This window comes from Lagenorhynchus albirostris, chromosome 6 (assembly GCF_949774975.1).
Source record: "Lagenorhynchus albirostris chromosome 6, mLagAlb1.1, whole genome shotgun sequence".
Lineage (NCBI taxonomy): Eukaryota > Metazoa > Chordata > Mammalia > Artiodactyla > Delphinidae > Lagenorhynchus > Lagenorhynchus albirostris.
In genome coordinates, this window is record NC_083100.1 from 54,232,243 (window position 1) to 54,254,981 (window position 22,739).

Sequence of the window (22,739 nt, forward strand, 5' to 3'; positions counted from 1 at the left end):
CTAGGGCTGCCATAACAAAATACCACAGACTGGGTGGCTTCAACAACAAAAATTTATTTCCTCACAGTTCTGGAAGCTAGAGGTCCAAGATTAAGGTGCTCACAGAGTTGGTTTCTACTGAGGCTTCTCTTCTCTTGCTGCCTCTTCATATGGGCATCCCTCTGTGCACAAGCACCCTGGTTTGCTGGTGTCTCTCCTTCTTATAAGGACACCAGTCATGTTGGATTGGGACCCTACCCTAATGGCCTCTTTTTAACTTTATCACTCTTTAAAGACCTCATCTCCAAATATGGTTATATTCTGAGATACTGGGTGTTGAGTCTTCAACATATTAATTTTGAGAGGGACACAATTCAGCCCATAACAATGTATAATTCTAGTTTGGTCTGAACTGTGGAGTCCAGTAGTCCAAGTTTAAATCCCTTCTCCTCCAATTATTGTCCGGGTCACCTGAAAAGGCTCTGTTGAGCCTTGCATTCCTCATTTGCAAAATGCAGTAGAACCTACCAGAGAAGGATTATGTTAGCTAATGCATATAAAATGCCTAGCCACAGGCAAATAATAAGCACTCACTACGTGATAGATATTTGTATCATTATCCCAATAGGAAGAGGTAAAATCCAGTTGGGAAAGATTAAGAACATTTTTACAAAGACGTTGGCATTTCAGGTAGACCTTGGAGAGTGGGTAGGATTTGTCAAGCAGAGATGGGGTTATGGTGAGGGCATTCCCAGTACAGAAAAGAATACTCAGTGGCTATGGGGGTTTTGAGAGAAAAGTTGCTGGTTCAGTTTGTCCAGAGGTTAAATATGTGAGAGATTTAGGGTGACATACCTTTGAGAGAGGCAGGTTAAAACCATATTATGGAGGGCCTTGAATGTATACTTTTCTAGGTAGTGAAGAACCACTGAATGTTCTGAAAAGGAGAAAACTGGTTAGAATGGAGCTTTAAGAATATTAATATAGAAACATTATTTAGGTTATATAAGAGGGACATGGCACAGCAAATGTAACCATTTTTCTAGAATACTTGGTTTTTCTAGTAATGCCTTTATTTATTTATCTGTTCAGCAAGTATTTAGTAAGCACTTACTATTTACCAGCCCTTATGCTGGACACTGGGGAGATCAATTAATGCCTGGGATTTTTTTTTCTGCTAAGGATTTGAGCTTTAAAAATAGATTTAACCCTTCTCCTCCCCAGGTTTTGAAGAAGGGCAGAAATATGCTGAGAAAATAGTGGCCAAACACAAAGAGGTTCTTGAATCTGTTACTGAATTATGTAGCTCTCTCACAGAGCTTGAAGAAAAAAAGGTAATTTCTTCTTACCAGAATATGTATTTTTAAGTGATATAAATAAAAATGTGTTTATCAAGTGTCTTCTGGTACAAAGATGTTCTAACGGAAATTCTCAAGGGACATAATGTGCACATTTGTTTCACAGCTTTCTAACATAATTATATGGTTGTTTCTGATAATTAATTCTGTTTCTTTTCCATCACTGCAGAGAAAAATATTGCGGAGAATAAGGACTAAACTATTAAGGTGTCTTGTTTATATTTTCATGGATCATATCCTAAAGGATAAATGTGTGCCATTAAAATCAAAGTCTATATTAAGTAGTTTTACGTTTTCGCTCATAAATAATGAACATGTTATTTTTTCTCCTCCAAATTGTGGCCCTGGAGAAAATAAAACTAATCTTCAGGTATTATAGTCATTGAACATTTAGCTTCATGGAAATATTAAACTAATCATTGGCATCTTTCATGGAATAAATAAATTGATGGTAAAAAAAATAGAGAGAAAATATGTTTATGACTATGTCTAGGTAAAATCTGGTTAAAAGAGAGAAATGTATGTATATATATATATATATGTGTGTGTGTGTATATATATATACATATATATGTATATATATATTGTTTTTGTCTATGTTGTGTCAAAACTGGTTTCATTAGTGCTGTTTTCAGAACTGGCTGAAAGAACCAGTTGTTTAGGATAGAGAGAATGGCAAGGTAATCAAGAGCACAGGCTCTAGAATAAAACACAGCCCCCTAGGAATACCAACTCTCCAAATTATTGGATTTGTGAATGAATTGGGGTAAATTCCTTAATGGCCGTGAGTCTCAGTTTCCTGATCTATAAAATGGAGGAAATAGAGGAAGCTAATAACAGGATAGCCTTGAGGATTGAATGTGAAGACACCTGTGATTATTGTTGTGATTGCTGTTGGTATTGAGATATAATGGTGCTCTTGCAGCTTGGAGCAGAATTATATTTATTTTCAGCAACTATTTTTTCTGTATGAATTTCCATGTCATAAATTTGAGTGACATTCCATTCAAAATGGTTTGCTAAGCTTGCTTATTTATTTATTTATTTATAGCTGTGCTGGGTCTTCGTTGCTGCGCGCAGGCTTTCTCTAGTTGCGGCGAGCAGGGGCTACTCTTCATTTTGGTGCGCGGGCTTCTCATTGCACTGGCTTCTCTTGCTGTGGAGCATGGGCTCCAGGTGCATAGGCTCAGTAGTTGTAGCTCGTGGGCTCTAGAGCACAGGCTCAGTAGTTGTGGCACACGGGCCCAGTTACTCCGCAGCACGTGGGATCCTCCCGGACCAGGGCTTGAACCTGTGTTCCCTGCATTGGCAGGCAGACTCCCAACCACTGCACCACGAGGGAAGTCCGTAAATGGTTTGCTAAGCTTTTAATTCAGTGGGCACCCAATCAAATTATCTTTTTCCTTTGGTTGAGAATCTAGATTTTTCAAATTCTTTACCATTTTCAGTAACACTGTAGTGAGCATCTTGGTACGTGAAGCTTTTTTCTCTCTTTTGTATTATTACCTACGCAAAAATTCTTTGCTTTTCATAGATGTTTTACAATTATAATGCCACCAGTAATGTATGAATGCACCATATATTTTGTATTATCTTTTTCAGCATTAATCGTTTCCTCCCCACCTTCACCCCACCCCCTGAGGATGTGTTTCTTCTGATTTCTGGTACGCAGCCTGAAAATGGCTGCTTCCTCTGACTCTTTGCTGTCATCTACAGCATCCCTCCCATTTATGCTGTACATCTCCAAGTGAGCTCCACTAAACAAAATCGACTCTCTTAAAGTGATAGCCCTTTCCAGTTTTTCACCTTCATGGCTCTTCTTACTGAAAACTGTTTCTATTCCCTCTGCCCCCTTCCACTTTCCCCCTTCCTTCTACACCCCTGGAGTCAGCATTGCACCCTCTCTTTCTCATTCCTAACCTATCACTTGGATTCTCTTTTGCGCTAGTCAGCAGCCTCCTAATTATTCACTCCTGCTAGATGAGCCTGCTAGTGTCATTTTTACATTCAGAACACTTCACTACAAACTCTTCCTTGTTTACCAGATAAAGTTCGGACTCAAGGCCTTCCAATGTTCTGGGGCCGATTGTCTTTCCAGACCACTGTGCTTCTACATTCATTGTAGGTTCCTATCTCACTGGTCTCCTACCCCACATTCCCAGGTCTCCTGCTTCTAAACTTTTACAGTCGTTCCCGCTTATCTACAGTTTTGCTTTCCTCAGTTTCAATTACCTGAAGACAACCTCAGTCTGAAAATATTAGATGAAAAATTCCAAAAATAAACAATTCATAAGTTTTAAATTGTGAGAGACCATATTCATGTAACTTTTATTACAGTATATTGCTATACTTATCCTATTTTATTATTAGTTATTTTAATTAATCTTACTCAACCTAATTTATAGATGAAACTTTATCATAAGTATGTATGTATAGGAAAAAAACATAGTACATATATATAACATTTGGTACTATCTATGGTTTCGGGCATCCACTGGGGGTCTTGGAACATATTCTCCATGGGTAAGGGTGGGCCACTGTACCTCATGTGCATGGCCTTCTATCTCTCTGACCTAAATCGTTCATCTCTCAAAGCCAGACCCAAATAGTGCCTCCTCCACAGTTCCTTCCTTAGCTGTGTCACTTCGCAGGGGAACCGGGCCGCACAGCAGGAGCGAGTGCGGGCGAGCGAGCGAAGCTTCACCTGTAGTTACAGCCATTTCCTGTCGCTTGCATTACCGCCTGAGCTCCGCCTCCTGTCAGATCAGTGGCATGAGATTCTCATAGGAGCGCAAATCCTACTGTGAACTGCTCATGCGAGGGATCTAGGTTGTGCGCTTCTTATGAGAATCTAATGCCTGATGATCTGAGGTGGAGCTGAGGCAGTGATGCTAGCGCTGGGGAGTAGCTGCAAATACAGATTATCATTAGCAGAGAGGTTTGACTGCCCAGAGACCATAATAAATCAATTGTTTGCAGACTCATATCAAAACCCTATCAGTGAGTGGCAAGTGCAAACAAGCTCAGGGCTCCCACTGATTCTGCATTATGGTGAGTTGTATAATTATTTCATTAAATATTACAATGTAATAATAAATAGAAATAAAGTGCACAATAAATGTAATGCACTTGAATCATCCCAAAACCGTCCCCCACCCCCCAGTCCGTGGAAAAATTGTCTTCCAAGAAACCGTTCCCTGGGACCAAAAAGCTTGGGGATCGCTGTGCTATAGCTCCTGTGTTTCTTCCTACCATAATCATCACATATAACTACCATGATCATCCCAGCCTCTCTCCTTGATTATACCTGAGGAAACCCCGTTCAGTTTAGCATCCCACACAACATTTAACACTATGCTTTGCTGAAAACTGTTTCTCCCGAAAGGGTTTTGGCATTTGTAGTAAATGCTCAAAGGATTGGTACAGAAAAGAAAAAAAATCATTCAATAGCCCAAAAAAGTTTGGTTTGGGTGGACATTAAAATGAGGAATGGCCTCTTTGGCAAGAGAAATGGGCATCAGAGATATGGGGATATATGTATATGTATAACTGATTCACTTTGTTATAAAGCAGAAACTAACACACCATTGTAAAACAATTATACTCCAATAAAGATGTTTAAAAAAATTTTTTTTAATTAAAAAACAAAACAAAACAACATTGCCCTTACAAGTTACGGCCTAAACAAAAAGCCTGTCAAATGATGCTTGCTAACACTTTACAGATGTTTCTATGAGATCATACATGTATGGTTTTTATGTTTTTAAGGTTGATTCTGTGGCTCTCTTTTGCAGGGGTTTATTAAAAAGCAGACCCAGAAATCCCTGTCAAGGCTGAGACAGTGATAATAATCCTTTCTATTTGTTTAGCATTTTGAGATTTACAAAGGATTTTCATAAATATTGCCTCAGTGATTTCCAAATAACCTTGTGATAGTAATAAGGTAGATGTTGTTTTCTTTGTTTTAAAGTGAAGTTCAGGGAGGGTAAAAGTGCTTTGCTTGGGGACCCACACTCAGTAGTGGTGGGTCTGCAGTATGAACTTAGTTATAATTCAAAATCTAGTACTCCTTCCACAACTGCCAATTTGGTTTATTTTATTTTATTTTATTTATTGAAGTTTAGTTGATTTACAATATCATGTTAGTTTCAGGTGTACAACACAGTGATTCATTTGTATATATATAACTGAATGTGTGTGTGTGTGTATTCCTTTTCAGATTCTTTTCCCTTATATGTTGTTACAAAATATTGAGTATAGTTCCCTGTGCTATACAGCAGGTCCTTGTTGGTTATCTACTTTATATATAGTAGTGTGTATATGTTAATCCCAACTTCCGAATTTATCCTTCCCCCCACCCCCCCTTTCCCCTTTGGTAACCATACATTTGTTTTCCATGCCTGTGAGCCTCTTTCTATTTTATAAATAAGTTCATTTTAAGATTCCACATATAAGTAATATCATATGATATTTGTCTTTCTCTGTCTGGCTTACTTCTCTTAGTGTGATAATCTCTAGGTCCATCCATGTTGTTGTAAATGGCGTTATTTCATTCTTTTTTGTGGCTGAGTAATATTCCATTGTATATATGTACCACATCTTCTTTATCCGGTCATTCATCGATGGACATTTAGGTTGCTTCCATGTCTTGGCTATTGTAAATAGTGCTGCAGTGAACATTTGGGGTGCATGTATCTTTCTGAATTATAGTTTTCTCTGGATATATTCCCAGGAGTGGGATTGTTAGATCATATGGTAGTTCTAATTTTAGTTTTTTAAGGAACCTCTATACTGTTCTCCATAGTGGTTGTACCAATCTACGTTCCACTTTGGAATTAGGTATCAAGTGTGTACTAAAGCAGAGTAATTTATCCAGTAATACAAACCAGTTTAATTTTTAGAGTTGGGAGTAAAAGCTAAATCTCCCCAGTAAATGTCTCCCCAAATCTTCCAAGTTGGTGTAACATGTACACTTTGAGAAGCATGCCTGTTTCTTTAAGGCCCATCTAATGCCTGTATTCCAGGTGGTACAGAGTATCTTCTGTTGCCCTATAACCTCATCCTAAACTGGTGTCCTGTCACTTGGTGTACCTGTGGCTCCTTTCATCTTCACAGAGTCTTCAAAGCTCTTACACTGGCTCCTCAGCAGTTAGCAAACACCCTCTACTTCCATGACTAAAACGGAGCCCCATGAACTGTAGGAGCAAAATATCACCACCCACAAAGCATCATTTGTTCTCAGTTGTTTTTTTTCTTTACCATACTCAATTATATTACCTTCCTCTTTTCATGAGTCTCCCAAACATTTTGCTTGTCTAAATACTCTGAATTTCCTACTTTGTTCTCCATCAGAATCTTCAGTCATTTCCTCTTCATGGCTGCTCCCCTAGATTTTTGCGATGGTTTAAACTGCCACGCACAATGATTTTTCTCTCTAGAGAATGCTCCTGTAGGTGCATCCTATTATAACAATGACTTTTTTCCAGCTGGGCCTTTGAACAACCTATTTTTACTGGCAATCAACTTTATCAAAGGAGTGAGGTAGGAAGGGAACTGTGAGCTTGAAGAGATAATTTTATAAATCACATCGTGGGAGTACGCCAGTCTCTTGAGGAATACATTTACTGAAAGATTGCAAGTGGTCTATGTTTTCTTCCAAGTGGTTATTGTGTGGCACTGTTCCCCCAACTTTCCTGGCCCAGGCTCTCACTAACCTTCACTTTGTACATCAGGGAAACGTTTTAAAGATGAATCTGAATTTGGAAGGCTTCCACGATGATTGCATTGACCTACTAAAAGAACCAGGGAGAAATAAGCAGACAATATTCAATAAAGGAAGGAATAACGTAAAGAAAACTATGTACCCTCAGATATTCATTACTTTTGTTTTGAGGTTAGAGTCATTGTGCATTGAAAAAAAATGAATTGAAGCCTTATTATCGATCTGAATCTTCCAGTGTAAATGAAATGTGAGTGTCCTCTTCCCTTCTTTTCTACCCTTACTTAGCCCTTCGTCTCTCATCTGTGCTCTTTCCCTCTGAGTCCCTCCCACTGAATACTGGAGCCATAGCATTTCACAGTGGCATTGGGACAGCCATTCAAACACCACACCATCTCCCCAAACTATTTTTGTTTCTCCCATCTTTAGCTGCCTTTCAATCCCAACTTCAAATTTTACTTCTCCCTCTTTATCATACCACCAAGTTATGACTTTGTTGTTTTACACTACCCCCTGGAAAACCTTAATACATGAAATTATTGATAGATTGTATCTTGTTGCCATAGAATCTACCTCTAAGATGATATATGTACTAAAACATAGAATGCAACTGAAATATAAATACTAAAGTATTTAGAGAAATGTTAAATTATTTTAAAGCCTATGCATTACAGATAAATTAAGCATGCAGCAAGAACTGCAAATATTCACAAAATGCATATGCATTTCAAAAGCATTATTTAAATCACATCATGATGGATTTTCAGTATAAGTTGCTCACTATCTATTCATAGCTGCTGGACTATAATTAGCTCTTGACTTTATGCTTTGCCAAGTTTGCTCCCAATGTTTGTGTCTCTCCCAAGGAACTGAAAGAGCAAGCAGAGTTGACATTTTTCTCAACTGCTCCCAAATAAAATAAAATATACTCTTTGTGACATGAGAGTTTAAAAAATTTCTCCCCACTTGTTGCAGTCATCTCATGGAGAAAGACTTACCTTTTCTTAAACTAAATACAGTACTTAAGAGCTTCTTTATATGTCCTTTTCTGCAGGTTAAATCTATGTCAAGGTCTAGTGCAATTACACAACCACCAGGCAGCAAGTACCATTAATTAAGCAAGCTGGCTTTTTTCGTGGGATGGGCTTGTAGCATTTAAACCCTGATTCCTCTCTGAGGCAAAGGAAAGCTGCCACACCTTGATCATCTTGTTGGACTTTAGCCTTATATCAAATGATCTTTGGTTACTCTGATTGTCTAAACCAGGATTACTCAACCTCTCGGTACTACTGACATTTTGGCCCAAAGAATCCTTTGTTGTGGGTGCTGTCCTGTGCATTGTAGGATGTTTAGCAGCACTCCTGGCCGGCAGTACCCGCTCTCCACCCAGTTGTGACAACCAAAAATGTCTATAGAAACTATCAAATGGCCCCTGGGGAGCAAAATCAACCTTGACTGAGACAAACTAGTCGAAATAATAAAGAATAACATTAAATGCATCACATTTTCTTAACTAAGTTATAAGAGATACTAAATCCAACAACATATTATTTATTTTTTTAATTCTGCACACTTTTCTACATTGTCAACCACACACATTTAGTAAGATTAGAAACAAAAGTGATTGCTGCCAAAGCAAACACACTCATTTATACTTAGTAAAAATGGCTTTCTTGTTTTTATTTTTCTTAGAAAAAAATTAAAGAAACAGATTCCTTTAAATTAAAAAAGCAAGATTTTCTTTCATTGAGAAATCACTTTTACTTTAACGTAAATTAAAAGACATGATAGATCATCAGATATTTAGGATAAAAGTGAAAATCCATAATTACACTATGATCTCTCATTGACCTCATTTCATGTATATGTTCTCGTGCAATTGGCAAAATGAAAGGGCAGCAGTAATCTTCACTTTTAAACAGCTCAACCACATTTACCCTCTTACTGTCTCTATCATTTATATTATAGGTCAGCTGTAACAAGTTCATGAAACACCATGTGGGCAGGTAACAAGAAGCACCAAGTGAAAAGCTTATGTGGGAATCACTGCATTCAATTGTGATACCTTTAAATGGTATTGTTCTTCCTCAGAAAATTATTTGAGTCAGAAAGAACAATTCCACCAAACTATTACAAGAAAATGTTCATCACAGGATTTTTTCCTGGAGATAGTAAAGTGCTTCTCATTTTTCTGACCCAAAAAATACAGTTGGTAGAATTAAGCAATTCAGTAGATGCAGTGCCCATTGCACTGCTAACAGATTAGTGATGGTGTTTTATTCCCTAAGGTGAGCACTGAAGCTGAATCCACAGAAATATCTAAAAACCCCTAAGGTTAAACAGAGGCACAGAGTATTAAAAGCCTTGCCTAAAATCACAGAACTATGTAAGGCTTATGATACCAGCATTTAGAGTTACAGAATTCTAGTGCTAGAAGGGATTTAACAATCATCTGATCAAATCTCATTTTACAGTTGAGGAAACTGAGGCCCAAAGAGATTAAATATTTTGCCCTCCAAAATTCACAGGAAGTAGTGTCAGAACTGGGCAGGCAGCCCAATTCTGAATTTCAGCCATGTAACTTTTTCCACAAGACCAAAAGGGAGCTCCAAGAAACTGCTGCATATAAATAAGCTGTTTTGTAATGATACTGTAGATTCCCATGCCAAATTTTTTCCCTCTTTCCATTCATCTATTACACAGTGATTAATAAAGTAGCAGCATGGAAGTGCTTTCATAGCAAACAATTCAGTGGAGTGCTCTTATCGAAGTGGGTGAGGACAGTCCCTGGGCCCTCTTCCAGTAATCCTGATCACCTGGTAGGCGGAGTAAGATGTTCTTGAGACATTTGCTTTGGAAAATAATGGGAAGGGCAAAAGGTTCTTCACCACCTTTCTGTTCTCTCTTACCTTGTCCTCCCCAAGTGCTTAAGGGTACCAAGTCACTCCTTGACTGCCCAAATCCCCTTCCAAGAGCCTTCCCCAGAAAAGCCTTTCATAGACCAAGCCCTATGTTCAATATCTTTCTTTATCCACTTCCCACTTACCTTCATTAAATCATAAACCAAGATAAGATTACCTATTGTGGAGATATTTTAGAAGATAAAGCCTTGTGGAATTCCCTTAAATTTACCACAAACATGGCTCCCCACCCTACGGACTTGGAGAACTGGTGCTACACACTTAGTTCAATGGATGTAGAGTATCATTATATTTTCTCTTCCAGATGCTCATTTTGTTTGCCTACAGGGCAATGACTGTAGAGTCAAGTGATTATGTCCATCAGTGGAAATGAAAGTTCAGAAATCCTGACAGAGATACGATCTAAGGCTATAGATTTAGGATTAATTAAAAGTTAATGATCATTAGATATAATAATAATTAAAAGTTAATGATCATTAGATCTCATAGGATGAGATCTTTGAGTGGAAAAGTATATAGAGAAGATTAGAAAACTTAAAGACAAGATTACACATCATTTATGTTTTTAGAAGGTGGGAAAAGAAAAAGGAATCAACAAAGACCAAGAGCAGCCAAGGCTATACAAGAAAGAAATTGAGAATGAGCTATGTTTTGGTGAGTTAAATCAGTTTCCCAGACACTTTGCCAGAACTCATCAGATTGATGCAAATATTCCCTGTCTGTGCTGAGATACACAGATTTATCTACCCCTTTCTGGAAACACACACACACACACAAACACACTTTTTTTCTCCTAATAGCAAAAATGGCTTTATGGTGGAGAAATATAAAAGATAGTTGGTATATGTGAATGTCTGGAAACCATTTTCATAAAGGAAAATTAGTATATCCAGGAAACTATAGTTCAGTGAGTTGTAAAAGTGATTTTTGTAAAATTCCATGGTGACTTAAAAACTGAACGCCTATTTGCATTTGAGAATAAAGACAGAAGTGTCAAAAGCCAACAGGGATTTACTCAGAAAAACTTGTGTTAAATTCACCTTATTTTGCTTTCTGAGATGATTATTTAATAGAAAACTCTAGGTTGGTGCCATAGACAAAATTTATTGTGGTTTCAGGAAGTCATTTGATAAACACACTCACGATATGTCTCTTAAGGTAAGTGGAGGAATGTGAATTGAATGGGCGTTTGGTCAGGTTAAAATTGTGCCCAAGCATGTTAAATAGTTCATCGGTGTCAACCTGGAAGACAGTTTGCCTTGCCCTGGGGAGACAGTTGGCTTTGTCCTAAACTCTGCAGTGTTCAACACTTTTATCAGTGGTATTAATAGACAGAGGAAATAGGACATTTTAGTTGATTAAAAACATTGTGAATCAATAGTCCCGTGTGATTCTTATAAAAACGGACAAAGAACTAATAAAGTCACTTTCATAAAAACATATCATGTAGATCAAGGAGATGATTCCACTGATTACTTTCCACCTGAAAAGTAAGTAAATCCTGGAAATAAACGTAAGTTGAAATGTTTCTAGAAAAAGATTTGAGAAAACTCTCTCTTATTGTCAGTGGAAGTTATCCAGTAGTGTATTTTTGGTGGAAAGTATTTTTCTACTTCAGGAATTATAGGGAGTGAAAAAAAAGTAATATCCTTGGATTACCTTCTTGAGTTTAGCACCATTTGAAAGTGAGACACAGGAGTCAGGAATCAGTAACCAGTAAAAGCTGGACTGGAGGACAGGGCTTGGACTTTTCTAGTGGGTTTCCCCAAACTTCATCTCTGGTTGAGACAGACTTGTCTACTCAGCCACTTGGGTGCACAGCTAGACAACACAGGCTTCCCTTACAGAGGTTTTTCCTGCATTAGAGCCAGTGTGGATGCACCCACTTGACGGAAGGCACATCCAAAAGAGAGGCACTCAAAGAGACAGACCTGAGCAGGCTCAGTCTCTTCTTCCAAACCCACAATTAGGTAAGTCACTTCCTCCCCAGGAGCGAGTGAGGAGTAGGGAAACTAGCTCAGACTTTTATCCAAATTCCTCCTAAGCCTGTTGCAAAACTTCAATTTTTACACATTATTCTTTTCCAGAGGGGCCTATGTTACCCATAGAAGTCATTGAGGAGTTGCCTGCCCCTGCATGACCCTCAGATCAACAAATGTCCCTGCCCTCCCATGAAGGAGTTTGTAGCTCATTAAAGTGGGACCTCCGAAGGTGACCAGAATGAAGAAAGTTCCAGGAATTAAGGCAGAATAAGACCTGGAGGTTGCAGGACCAATTCTCTAAATAGTCAAAGGGCTGTTAAAAGAGGAGGGCAGTCGGACATCTTCTATGTCATTCCAAGAGGCCAGTTCTGATGTATTGGTGGATACTGAGTGAAGGCAGATCTGTGATAAATACAGGAAGTTATTCTTAACACAAATAAAGCATAAACTTCTTTTCAAAGAAAGCACCCATTCAGAAAAAGTGTTCAAACAGAGGCTGTCAGAATGGCATAGAGGAGATCCTTAGTCTGAACAGGAGGTTGTAGGATCAAAGTCTCTGAGAAGAGGAAAATAAACATTCTACATTCAGGGAGAGATGGAAGGAGAGGCACTAAGCTGTGGTAGGAAAACCAAAAGAAGGAGGGGCATTCCCTACGGAATATGTGTTTATTTAGTAATTTTTTTATTGAAGTATATTTGATTTACAATGTTGTGTTAATTTCTGCTATACAGCAAAGTGATTCAGTTATACATATATATGCATTCTTTTTTTTTTAGATTCTTCTCCATTCTGATTTATCATAGGATATTGAATATAGTTTCCTGTGCTATACAGTAGGACCTTGTTGTTTATCCATTCTGTGTATAATAGCTTACGTCTGGTAAACCCAACCTCCCATTCCATCCCTCCCCCCAGCTCCCTCCCCCTTGGCAACCATAAGTCTGTTCTCTATATCTGTGATTCTGTTTCCATTTCATAGATAAGTTCATTTGTGCCATATTTTAGATTCCACATATAAGTGATATCATGTGGTATTTGTCCTTCTCCTTCTGACCTACTTCACTTAGTATGATAATCTCTAGGTCCATCCACGTTGTTGCAAATGGCAGTATTTCGTTCTTTTTTTAAAATTTTTATTTAATTAATTTATTTTTGGCTGTGTTGGGTCTTCGTTGCTCTGTGCAGGCTTTCTCTAGTTGCGGCGAGTGGGGGCCATTCTTCTTTGAGGTGTGCAGGCTTCCCTTGTTGTGGCACGTGGGCTCTAGGCATGTGGGCTTCAGTAGTTGTGGCACACAGGTTTATTTGCTCCGCGGCATGTGGGATCTTCCCGGACCAGGGCTCGAACCCGTGTCCCCTGCATTGGCAGGCGGATTCTTAACCACTGAGCCACCAGGGAAGCCCCTATTTCGTTCTTGTTTATGGCTGAGTAGTATTCCATTGTATATATATGTACCACATCTTATTTACCCATTCATCTGTCGCTGGACATTTAGGTTGTTTCCGTGTCTTGGCTATTGTAAATAGTGCTGCAATGAACATAGGGGTGCATGCACCTTTTTGAATTAGAGTTTTGTCTGGATATATGCCCAGGAGTGGGATTGCTGGATGATATGGTAATTCTATTTTTAGTTTTCTGATGAACCTCCATACTGTTCTCCATAGTGGCTACACCAACTTACATTCCTACCAACAGTGTAGGAGGGTTCCCTTTTTCTCCACACCCACTCCAGCATTTATTACTTGTATACTTTTTTGTGTGTGTGTGTGTTACGTGGGCCTCTCACTGTTGTGGCCTCTCCCGTTGCGGAGCACAGGCTCCAGACGCGTAGGCTCAGCGGCCATGGCTCACGGGCCCAGCCGCTCCACGGCATGTGGGATCTTCGCGGACAGGGGCACGAACCCGCGTCCCCTGCATTGGCAGGCGGACTCTCAACCACTGCGCCACCAGGGAAGCCCACTTGTATACTTTTTAATGATGGCCATGCTGGCTGGTGTGAGGTGATACCTCATTGTAGTTTTGATTTGCATTTCTCTAATAATTAGCAATGTTGAGCATCTTTTCATGTGCCTATTGGCCATCTGTATGTCTTCTTTGGAGAAATGTCTGTTAAGATCTTCTGCCCATTTTTCGATTGGGAGATTTTTGTTGTGTTGTTGTTGAGTTGTATGAGCCCTTGTTGATCACATCATTTGCAAATATTTTATCCCGTTAGTAATTTTTTTAATGAGAAAAACTTTCAAGAACTTCTGGCTTTAGACCCAGGGTTTAAACTTTTTCTAAATGGCTGAAGGAAACCACTTTCTCTCAGCTGGGATTATGCTTTCTCTGAGGGTAAGTCATATCTGTGGGATAGTAGAAGGAACATTGTTTTGGTTTGCTTCTAATCTTCAATCTGAAAACACATTTATTTCTCAAAAATCACCTGTAAAGTATATGTCCAGAACAGGACTATGGGCTAAAATGAAGAACTCAAAGTCAAGGCAAGACATAACTTTCTCATGTGCAAGTAGTAGCCACAGGACAAAAACCAGTAATTGTTAATTAAGGAAAAATGTGCCCAAAATGCTGAGGAAAGGCAAAGAATGAAGTGGTTATAAAACAAGTAGGTTGGGATCAATGAGATCCCTTTCAGCTTCAATATTCTTTTGAGTCTATGCCAGAAGGGTTATTTGAACCTCTTCTCAAACCAGAGATGGACGTCAGTGAGTGGAGAGAAATACTAGAACAGTGTGAGATGGATCACTGTTTTTCTCAGTCTCGTAGAATGACCTATGCTCCACATGGGACAGAAAGACAAGTGGCAAGTGTTCCTCTACTGTATGTTGGTGTGTTCTCCTGCGAAAGTCCACAACATGGGATTGTTCCCTTAATATCTACCTCCCTGCTAGGCCGTCATCTCCAAGAGGGAAGGATTATATTTACTTTTACTCACCATTTATCTCTGCAATGCCTAGCACAGTACCTAGTATATAATAGGTGCTCAATAGATATTTTTCATTGTAAGAATAAAACTAAGGGGCTTTTAGAAAATAAAACCAGTCATTAAAATTGGCTTTCTCTATATGAGGTACCTATAGTTGTCAAATTCATAGAGACAGAAAGTAGAAGCGACTGGGGGATGGGAGAAGGGGAAGTTAGTCTTTAATTGCCACAGAGTTTCAGTTTGGAAAGATGAAAATATTCTGGAGGTGGACAATGGTGTTGGTTGCACGACACCGTGAATGTCCTTAATGCCACTGAACTGTACACTTAAAATGTTAAAATGGTAAGTTTTAGGTTGTGTATATTTTACCACAATAATTTAAAAAAAAAAAAAAAGAATGGCTTTCCTGAGAAAAAAGGAGGGTTATTCTAGGAGGGTCTGAGGATCACCTAAAAGGGAACATCTGATATTTGGGAACCACGAATGCTGTGAAGTGTAGACAGATAAATAAACCAAACCAGAATTTGCTGGCAGGGGAAGACTCCTCAGATCATGATTGGAAAGACGTGGATCCAGTCGAGACTGCATCATGAGAGATGAGAACCAGGGCTTTCTCTCTTCTGTGTCGCAAGGTCTGTCACCTCTCACTCAGAGGCTGGAGGTCGGTTTACAGCGATTCCTTAGTCATGGGACAGGGCTGTGCTGAGCTTCAGCAGACAAACAGTTTCAAGTTCTGTAAGGCCAGAGCCAGGGCCCCAGCTGTCACTCACTGCAGGTCTTCTCAAGTTGTCTCTCTGAGGTTGACTTTGAGATCTGGAAAAAGAAAACTCGACCACTAACTGGAAGCTTTGACTTTTCCATTTTGAAGGAGCAGGCCAAGCCAGCGGACGACTTGGCGGTCAATAGAGCAGGAGAGGGTCAGCTTCCACGGGAAGTGAAGCAGCTGGTCCCCGGCCCAGAGGGTGCTGTCCAAGGCCTGCTCCTGCCCGTGGATGTGCTTTCAGGAGAAGAATATGACTGTGTCTCGCCCGATGACGTCTCCCTGCCTCCGCTCCCGGGAAGCCCCAATTCCCTCCTCGCTCCGTCTGACATGGAGCTGGAGGCGCGTGCCCTCCCGTCCCTCCACCGGCACCTAAGCAGCCACGGGATGCAGACAGGGACCAGCGGTCCAGGGGAGGCCCCGGAATCTGGCCTTCCGCCACCTGCTGCTTTTGCTGTTGCTTGCGATGATAAGAGAGAAACATTTTCGAGTCATTTTGAGAAGCCTTCCCCCCAGTTCCAAGCTGAGCCCCCATTAACATCCCGAAGATTTCCGGAAGAGAGTACTGACTTCCACAGAAGCAGTGTTAAACCTCCAGAGAGCATGTGCGGTGAAGTGCATGCGCGAGCTTTGCAACAGCACCCCCAGGCTCAGGGAAGTTTGCTAGAAACACCGGAGAAAACGCATGCTGATAATAACGTCACTAAAACCCGACATAGGCTGCATGCTTCCCAGGATGCATGCTCGGGCCTCGGGTTTCAGCCAGGCCCCAGCCAGGCCTGTCAGAGGCAAATGGTTCCCAGAGAAGAGATTAAAGTTACCTCAGCAAAGAACAGCATGGTCAGCCTAGCTGGCCAGGCCCCTAATTTCTCCAGGCTCTTATCTAATGTAACTGTCATGGAAGGTTCTCCAGTGACTTTGGAAGTTGAAGTAACAGGATTTCCAGAGCCTACACTGACATGGTGGGTAGCCTATAACGACAAGCCATAAACAGAAACAAATTGAATCACTGAGCAAATCATTCTGTGTGCACTAACTTAAAGGTTTAGGGGTAGCTGATTAATATTCTAGGTCACTGCAACGCTGCATGATTCAATCTCACATCGAACCCCCAGCTCTCATTTCTGTAGCCGCATGGCTGATACCCTTAAAGAAAAGGTAACCATATAAAATAATGATTTAACCAACTCCAAAAGCACTGCAACTTAGTTGTGCTATTTTTTGGTTTCAGTTTAACATTCCGCATTTCTAAAGGTTGTGCTTGAACTTCTTTCCTATTGTTTATTCCTACATAAGCATGACATTTACTTGGTTTAACATCCAATTAAAAAACTTAAGCATTTGGGTTTTTCTCTTTTCTCTCATTTACCAATGGAATTTACCAATTCCATCTTTTCCCTCTTCCAACAGAGTCACACATGCCACTTTTGTAATATTTGTTTATCTCACTAAGATTTCTTCTTTTACATTTCTTCAGTGTGAAAGATGGAATAAAAATATTTCTTTCGCAGTTGCTTCTAGTGACAGGTAATAAAGCCGTTTTTGAAAGGTGATGTAATAACTGAGCTGTGAACAATGTGGTTTTACTCTAGACACATCACCATTTTTAGCCAATTTGTTTTAATAAAAGTAAACGGCAGAACACAGGTTTTATATCACTGCTATCATAAAAGCAGTTCTAACTTTCTTAATATGTGGGTTACTTTTAAACGTTTAGAAACTTTTCAAGTTTTCAACCTTAAGTATATTTATTTGAGGACAAAGTTACAAATACGTGAGCATGAGTTTATACTTATAAACTAAGTAAAATAGCATTTATTTATCATACTATTTCAGTAAACATTAAATTAACTCTTTCAATTATTGTGTGTGCCTGCTGATGGTACTTGAAGTGTGGATCAGCTCTCTAAAGAGTTTATGAGAAAATGTTCGTTTCTCAGATTATTAAAAGAAATTGCACTTGGGTTACAGTGCAACCATTTATGCTTTTTATCTTATTTTGTTGTTTTTACAATTGCATGTTTTTTACAGATCAGAAATTTTGTATTTAGGAATTTAAATATCAGTAAATTTATTATTTAATATTATCATTTAATTCATTATTAAATATTAGTTCACTCCAAAGAAAAATGTTGTCTGAAGTGTTTCTTGTTTTGGTCCACACAAAAAATGACTTGATTAGTATTTACTGTTGAAGAACTGCTGCAGTATTGTGAAAAAATACCTTGCCCTCGAATTTACAACAATTTTGCTCAGTTAACAACTGGCAAACTATCAGGGAATCATTCTTAGGACACTCAGAAAAATGCAAAATTATCACCTAGGCAACGGGAATAGAAAATGCTTCAGGTTTGTCACCACTTCTTGTGTGGAAGAACATGGGGATAAATAAATAAACAAGAACCTAGAGTATACAAAATAAACAAATCATTTGCTTTGTATAATGATGCAGCTAAGTGCTCATATTCGTAGGAAACTCTTAGAAACGTGTCATTAACGGTAGTAATCCAATTGAATAAATGCCTTTTATAATTAGAAATTATTTTCTTCTAATGAAATTAATTCACAAAAATTAAATGAACTCATCTCGCCAGGAAGTGCTATGTAAGTACCTTCCTCTAAAGCGGCGCATTGGCATTCTCCTGCGGATCTTGCGGGATGAGTCTGATGGGGAGTCACAAGCTGCTGTTTCATAGTGGCTGAAAGAATGACACAGGTCAAATAGAAGGTGCCATTTCCCATTTGGGGTAATTGTTGCCATGAGCAGATGGTGGCCCAGTGTGACCAGATGGCCCAGTTTTTTTAAGAGGAGTTGGATATCTGAATTTTCGTATGCAATATTCTAATTGATAAACGTCCAAAAATTCAGTTTTTAAAAAACACAGTCTGAGCCCATCGAGCACATCTATGGCTACCAGTTGACAGCCTCTGCTTGAAGGATACACAGCCCCACTGGGATTTGTGGTTGCTGCAGAGTTCCTGCTAATGCTAGAGAATATTGCAGTAGTCATGGGCCGAATTGCAGTGCTTATTAGAACTTGGAAATGATGTGAATAAACAGTGATCCTGACTCTAAAAACTGACTCTCTGCTTCAGGTACAAGAAGGGCCAGAAATTGTCTGCAGATGGGCACTTGCAGGTTTTACACAAGGAGACAAGACATTCGGTGTTCATTCCGAAGGTATGCGAGGCAGATGCGGGCCTCTATGTGGCTCGGGCCCAAAACTCTAGTGGCGTTCTCTCTTCCAATATCATCCTCCACGTGACAGGTGACCGCAGGCCGCCCATCACAAGAATAAACTGGATCCTGCTGAGTGTCATCTATGTTAGCGTGTCCCTAATGTACTGGCTACTCACACAGTAACTGCGCGGTTGGCACCAATGGGCGTCATTCTTATGAGCCTAAAGGACAACAATACTGCTGTTTATTTTCCTGCATCTCCCACCCAGCATCCCCAACCAAGTATCCCCCACCCAGTGTACCTCCATTCTGGCCGTATTGCTTTTTTGGAATACCACTGCTCGGTGAAATCATCCAATTTTCTTTAGTGCTTTAATGTATTTGAAGAGCTCAGTAAATCATTAGCAGCGAATAAGGATACATTTTGTATTCTCAAAAGAGAAGTGTTCAGTATAAAACACAGTCAAATTATACTATGTTTATTCCCTCCTAATTTAAGAGCATTCAGATCAAGTCTCACATCAGCATGCAGATGTGTTTTATTTCAAATCCAACTGTTTGATAATCTATTTTTAATTGTACGCATAAACATCTCTTTGTAGAATAAGAGTAGAAATGTTGAACTAAAATTGTAATTTTCATTATTGCATAAGATGTCCTTTAATTTTGCTTTTCATGTCTTGATCTCATTTATTGAAATACATTCTATGTAGTTTCAACATAGCCTACATTCCTGAGTCTGAGGATGCCACTGCAAATAATCATTCCTCCTGTTCATCTCATGGGTTTGACATTGGAGAATAGATGTGCTGTTAGCCTTAAATGGAGTTTGAAACCTCCATCAGCTGTGTGTGTCACAGAGCAAGATAGAGCATAGCCGCAGAGGTGGACCAACAGTATTCCTGTCCTTCCGTTGACATGTTTTGGGCAGCCATGTGTATACAGCTGCAACCGGCTTCTCCTGCTTCTAATCTTGATTCTGTTGCTGACCATTTTTACAGCCTGTGGGAAGGCATAGTAGTGCCTCAATTTCCCATTTGGCAAATGGATTCATCATCTACCTCTTGGGCAACTGAAGGTTTTCATTTCATGTCTTGTAAAGATCTGGAAAATGGAAAGTACTCTATGAAGACTAAGGGTGATTGTATTGCTTACTGTAATTTGTCATCACACTGCCTTCTGCCCACTGTTTTCTTTCAGATATTGTTTCTTTTGAATATTAACTTAAAGGATGGTGTTAGTATGTGATTTCCAACTATTTCCATATAGGAAAATTATGTTTTCTGAATTGGAGCTTAAATTCCTTTCTAATTTCTTAAGACTATATCTTTTTCAAAGACTTGAAATTAAACTCAGGGGGATACATTTAGTAAGATCTTGGGAGAGAAAAAGTATATAATAGGATGACAAGATAAATTCTATCCTTTTCTTATAATTACCACTGTAATATTGAAGAATGTTCTATGCCTTTCTGAAATATATTATTCAGAAAAGAGGATCATCATTTTAGTGCCTTTAAAAAATAAACATGTATAAGAGAGGCATTTGTTTTTAGATTTTAAATGTAGTCTTGTCATGTTAGGGTAAAATCTTTAGTTGAAAGAATATTCATTATAGATTTTTGATGAAGGGGAGGCATTAATTATGTTGCTGTAAAGCCTGTCTACAAATAATAAAAATATTTAAATTTAATATATTCAAGTTGGTATTAAAAAGTTACTGGATATTAACCAAAGATGTGAAATGTGTGGCTAAGTAAAAAGTTGGCATATATTTTCTTGTGCTGTGTATTCAATTTAATGAAAAAATTTAATCTCTTAATTTTCTTAAAAATTTTGACAGAAACCTATTAAAAGCTTATATATACAGCATCCTAGGGAATTCATAGTCTCTTAATTCTCCTGTCCTTTTCGTCCAGTTTCAAGTATTGTGCATATCTTGCCAAATTGCTATTCCCATTTGAAGCTAAAGAGTAAAACCTACTTATGTCCAAAGAGGGCCAGCAGGACCAGGTAACAAATTCTTGTCTCACTCTATCTCTTTCTTGTTAATTTAGTGGGATCTCCCATCCCTTTTTGTCAGCTTGGTTGAGTTTCTTTTAACAGGAGAAAATCAAACAGAAGTTTAATAGCATGTGTACATCAGAGAGACCCAGGAAAACTGAGTAACTCCAGCTTGGCTGAATTTTTGGTTTGGGGTTGTTAGGGCCTGGGAATTACTGGTTTGCTTTACCTGTTGCATGCCAGTACATATTAATCCTTTGGGGAGCAGGATGGGATATACATATATCCATGGTGATGACCAAAGAAGGCATATAAAGTCCCTGATATATTTGATTTCTATATCAAGCTTAAGGTTTATACATATATCTGAGATATATAACTTATGTATATACCTTATATATATCATATATTTGTATACATATACACCTAGAGCTCAAATGTTGGGATAAAACATTATGCTGATATTCATGTTATAGTTCGGATAGCTGTGTATCTGTCTGTCTGTTTATCTATCCATCATCTATCCATCCATCCACCCATACATTTACCTACCCACCCACTTACCTATCTACATATTCTTCTGGGCTATTGACTATCTAGTAATCCCCACAGCAGTGAAGAATAATTAGCTATTCAGTTATTCTTTTGGTTATGCTTTAATTTCAGTGTGATTATCCTTTCTGTTAACATTTTTGTCTTGATCAAAAATTCCCCCTATGAAAGGATGAACCAAAAGTATTGGTTAAAAATGAAAAACTTAGGAAATGGACATGATGTTTCTATTTTGAGATATATACATGATTTATACCTGTTTACTTCTAGAGTAAATTCTGGACAGTTAGCAATATCAAAACACTTTTCAACAAGAAAATGAAAAGAAATTTTAAAGAATATATACTCGATACCTTGAAGGAATGCAACACAAAATGTGTTTTGAGCTTCCTATAAGGCAAAATTATTTTTTCCAGTTTTTATTTTCTGATAAAAGGATGTATAAACATTTGATGGTAAAGTTTTTTTACATTCAATTCCAGGAGAAACTTACCATAGGAATCCTTACATTTGAATCTTTGCATATTCTATAATATCTAAAGTATTTGGAAAAAGAAGCAGGAAAATTTAGCTGTTTCATTCAATAATGCTAACCATCACTTATAGTTAAGACACAGGCTTAAAGTAAATTATTGCAAGAACCTCCTAACCACTTCACCCTTAAATTTCTTCAAGTAGCACACAAGGTCCTTTAGTACCTATGCTTCCATTCCCAGCCTCTGTTCCATCCCTTCCAATCCCCCCATAAAGCGATACTTAACTTCAGGTTTTACCCTGTCATGATCTTACTTCTCTCCAGCCCTCCTTCCCAGAACTCCCTTACTCTATTCTACCCAACTTCATGTGGCTTAACTCCTGCTTATCCTTCCAGGTCCTTTGGAGACACAACCTTCCCAGGAAGCCTTCTGACCCATCAAGTCCAGTGTAGATGTTCCTGCTATGTGCCCTGTCAGCACCTGAGCTGACCATGTCACGTCCCTTAATAGTTGCACTGGAATCGCACATGTGAGCATCTGTCTCCTGGCTAGAGCGAGAGATCCTTATCAGCAGAATCTGTGACAGCCCCGTTCGTCATCATACTCCCAGCACTTAAGACATAGTCACACACTCAATATTTCTTGAATTGTTGTCAGAGGTAAGCAAAGATAAGCATAGCTTGATTTGTCTCTTCTTTTTTTTTTTTTTTTTTGGAGAGATGGGTGGGGGAATGTCAAAAGAGAAAGATATTATTTGTCGCCTGATTATTCTTTCTTGTTATGGACATAGACCAGTCAGAATCAGGTTCTAACCTCACCTAACCTACCACACTTAAGTGAGAATCCTCCAGAGCCTCTGGGCTGCACCCCAGTTGAAACTTTA

The 22,739-nt window shown here is 38.9% G+C and overlaps 1 protein-coding gene and 1 long non-coding RNA gene across 5 annotated transcripts in view; one reads left to right on the forward strand and one right to left on the reverse strand.

Moving 5' to 3' along the window:
- Positions 1-22,487, forward strand: part of CCDC141 (coiled-coil domain containing 141) — a 206,594-nt gene extending 184,107 nt beyond the window's left edge. The window contains exons 21-25 of one of the 4 annotated variants that reach the window (XM_060152538.1): positions 1,204-1,313; positions 7,070-7,183; positions 15,753-16,606; positions 18,741-18,825; positions 22,252-22,487. In XM_060152538.1, the coding sequence (XP_060008521.1) occupies positions 1,204-1,313; positions 7,070-7,183; positions 15,753-16,606; positions 18,741-18,825; positions 22,252-22,308 (1,220 nt within the window). In that variant the 3' untranslated portion in view covers positions 22,309-22,487. Of the gene's footprint in view, positions 1-1,203; positions 1,314-7,069; positions 7,184-15,752; positions 16,607-18,740; positions 20,599-22,251 lie in introns of those variants that run through there. The other 3 variants (XM_060152535.1, XM_060152536.1, XM_060152539.1) reach the window with 3 other exon arrangements.
- Positions 15,408-16,567, reverse strand: LOC132522262 (uncharacterized). The gene is made up of 2 exons (XR_009541133.1): positions 16,466-16,567; positions 15,408-15,697 (listed from the first exon to the last, which is right to left on the reverse strand). It is a non-coding gene; the product is annotated as an uncharacterized LOC132522262 (long non-coding RNA).
- Positions 22,488-22,739: the final 252 nt, after the last annotated feature.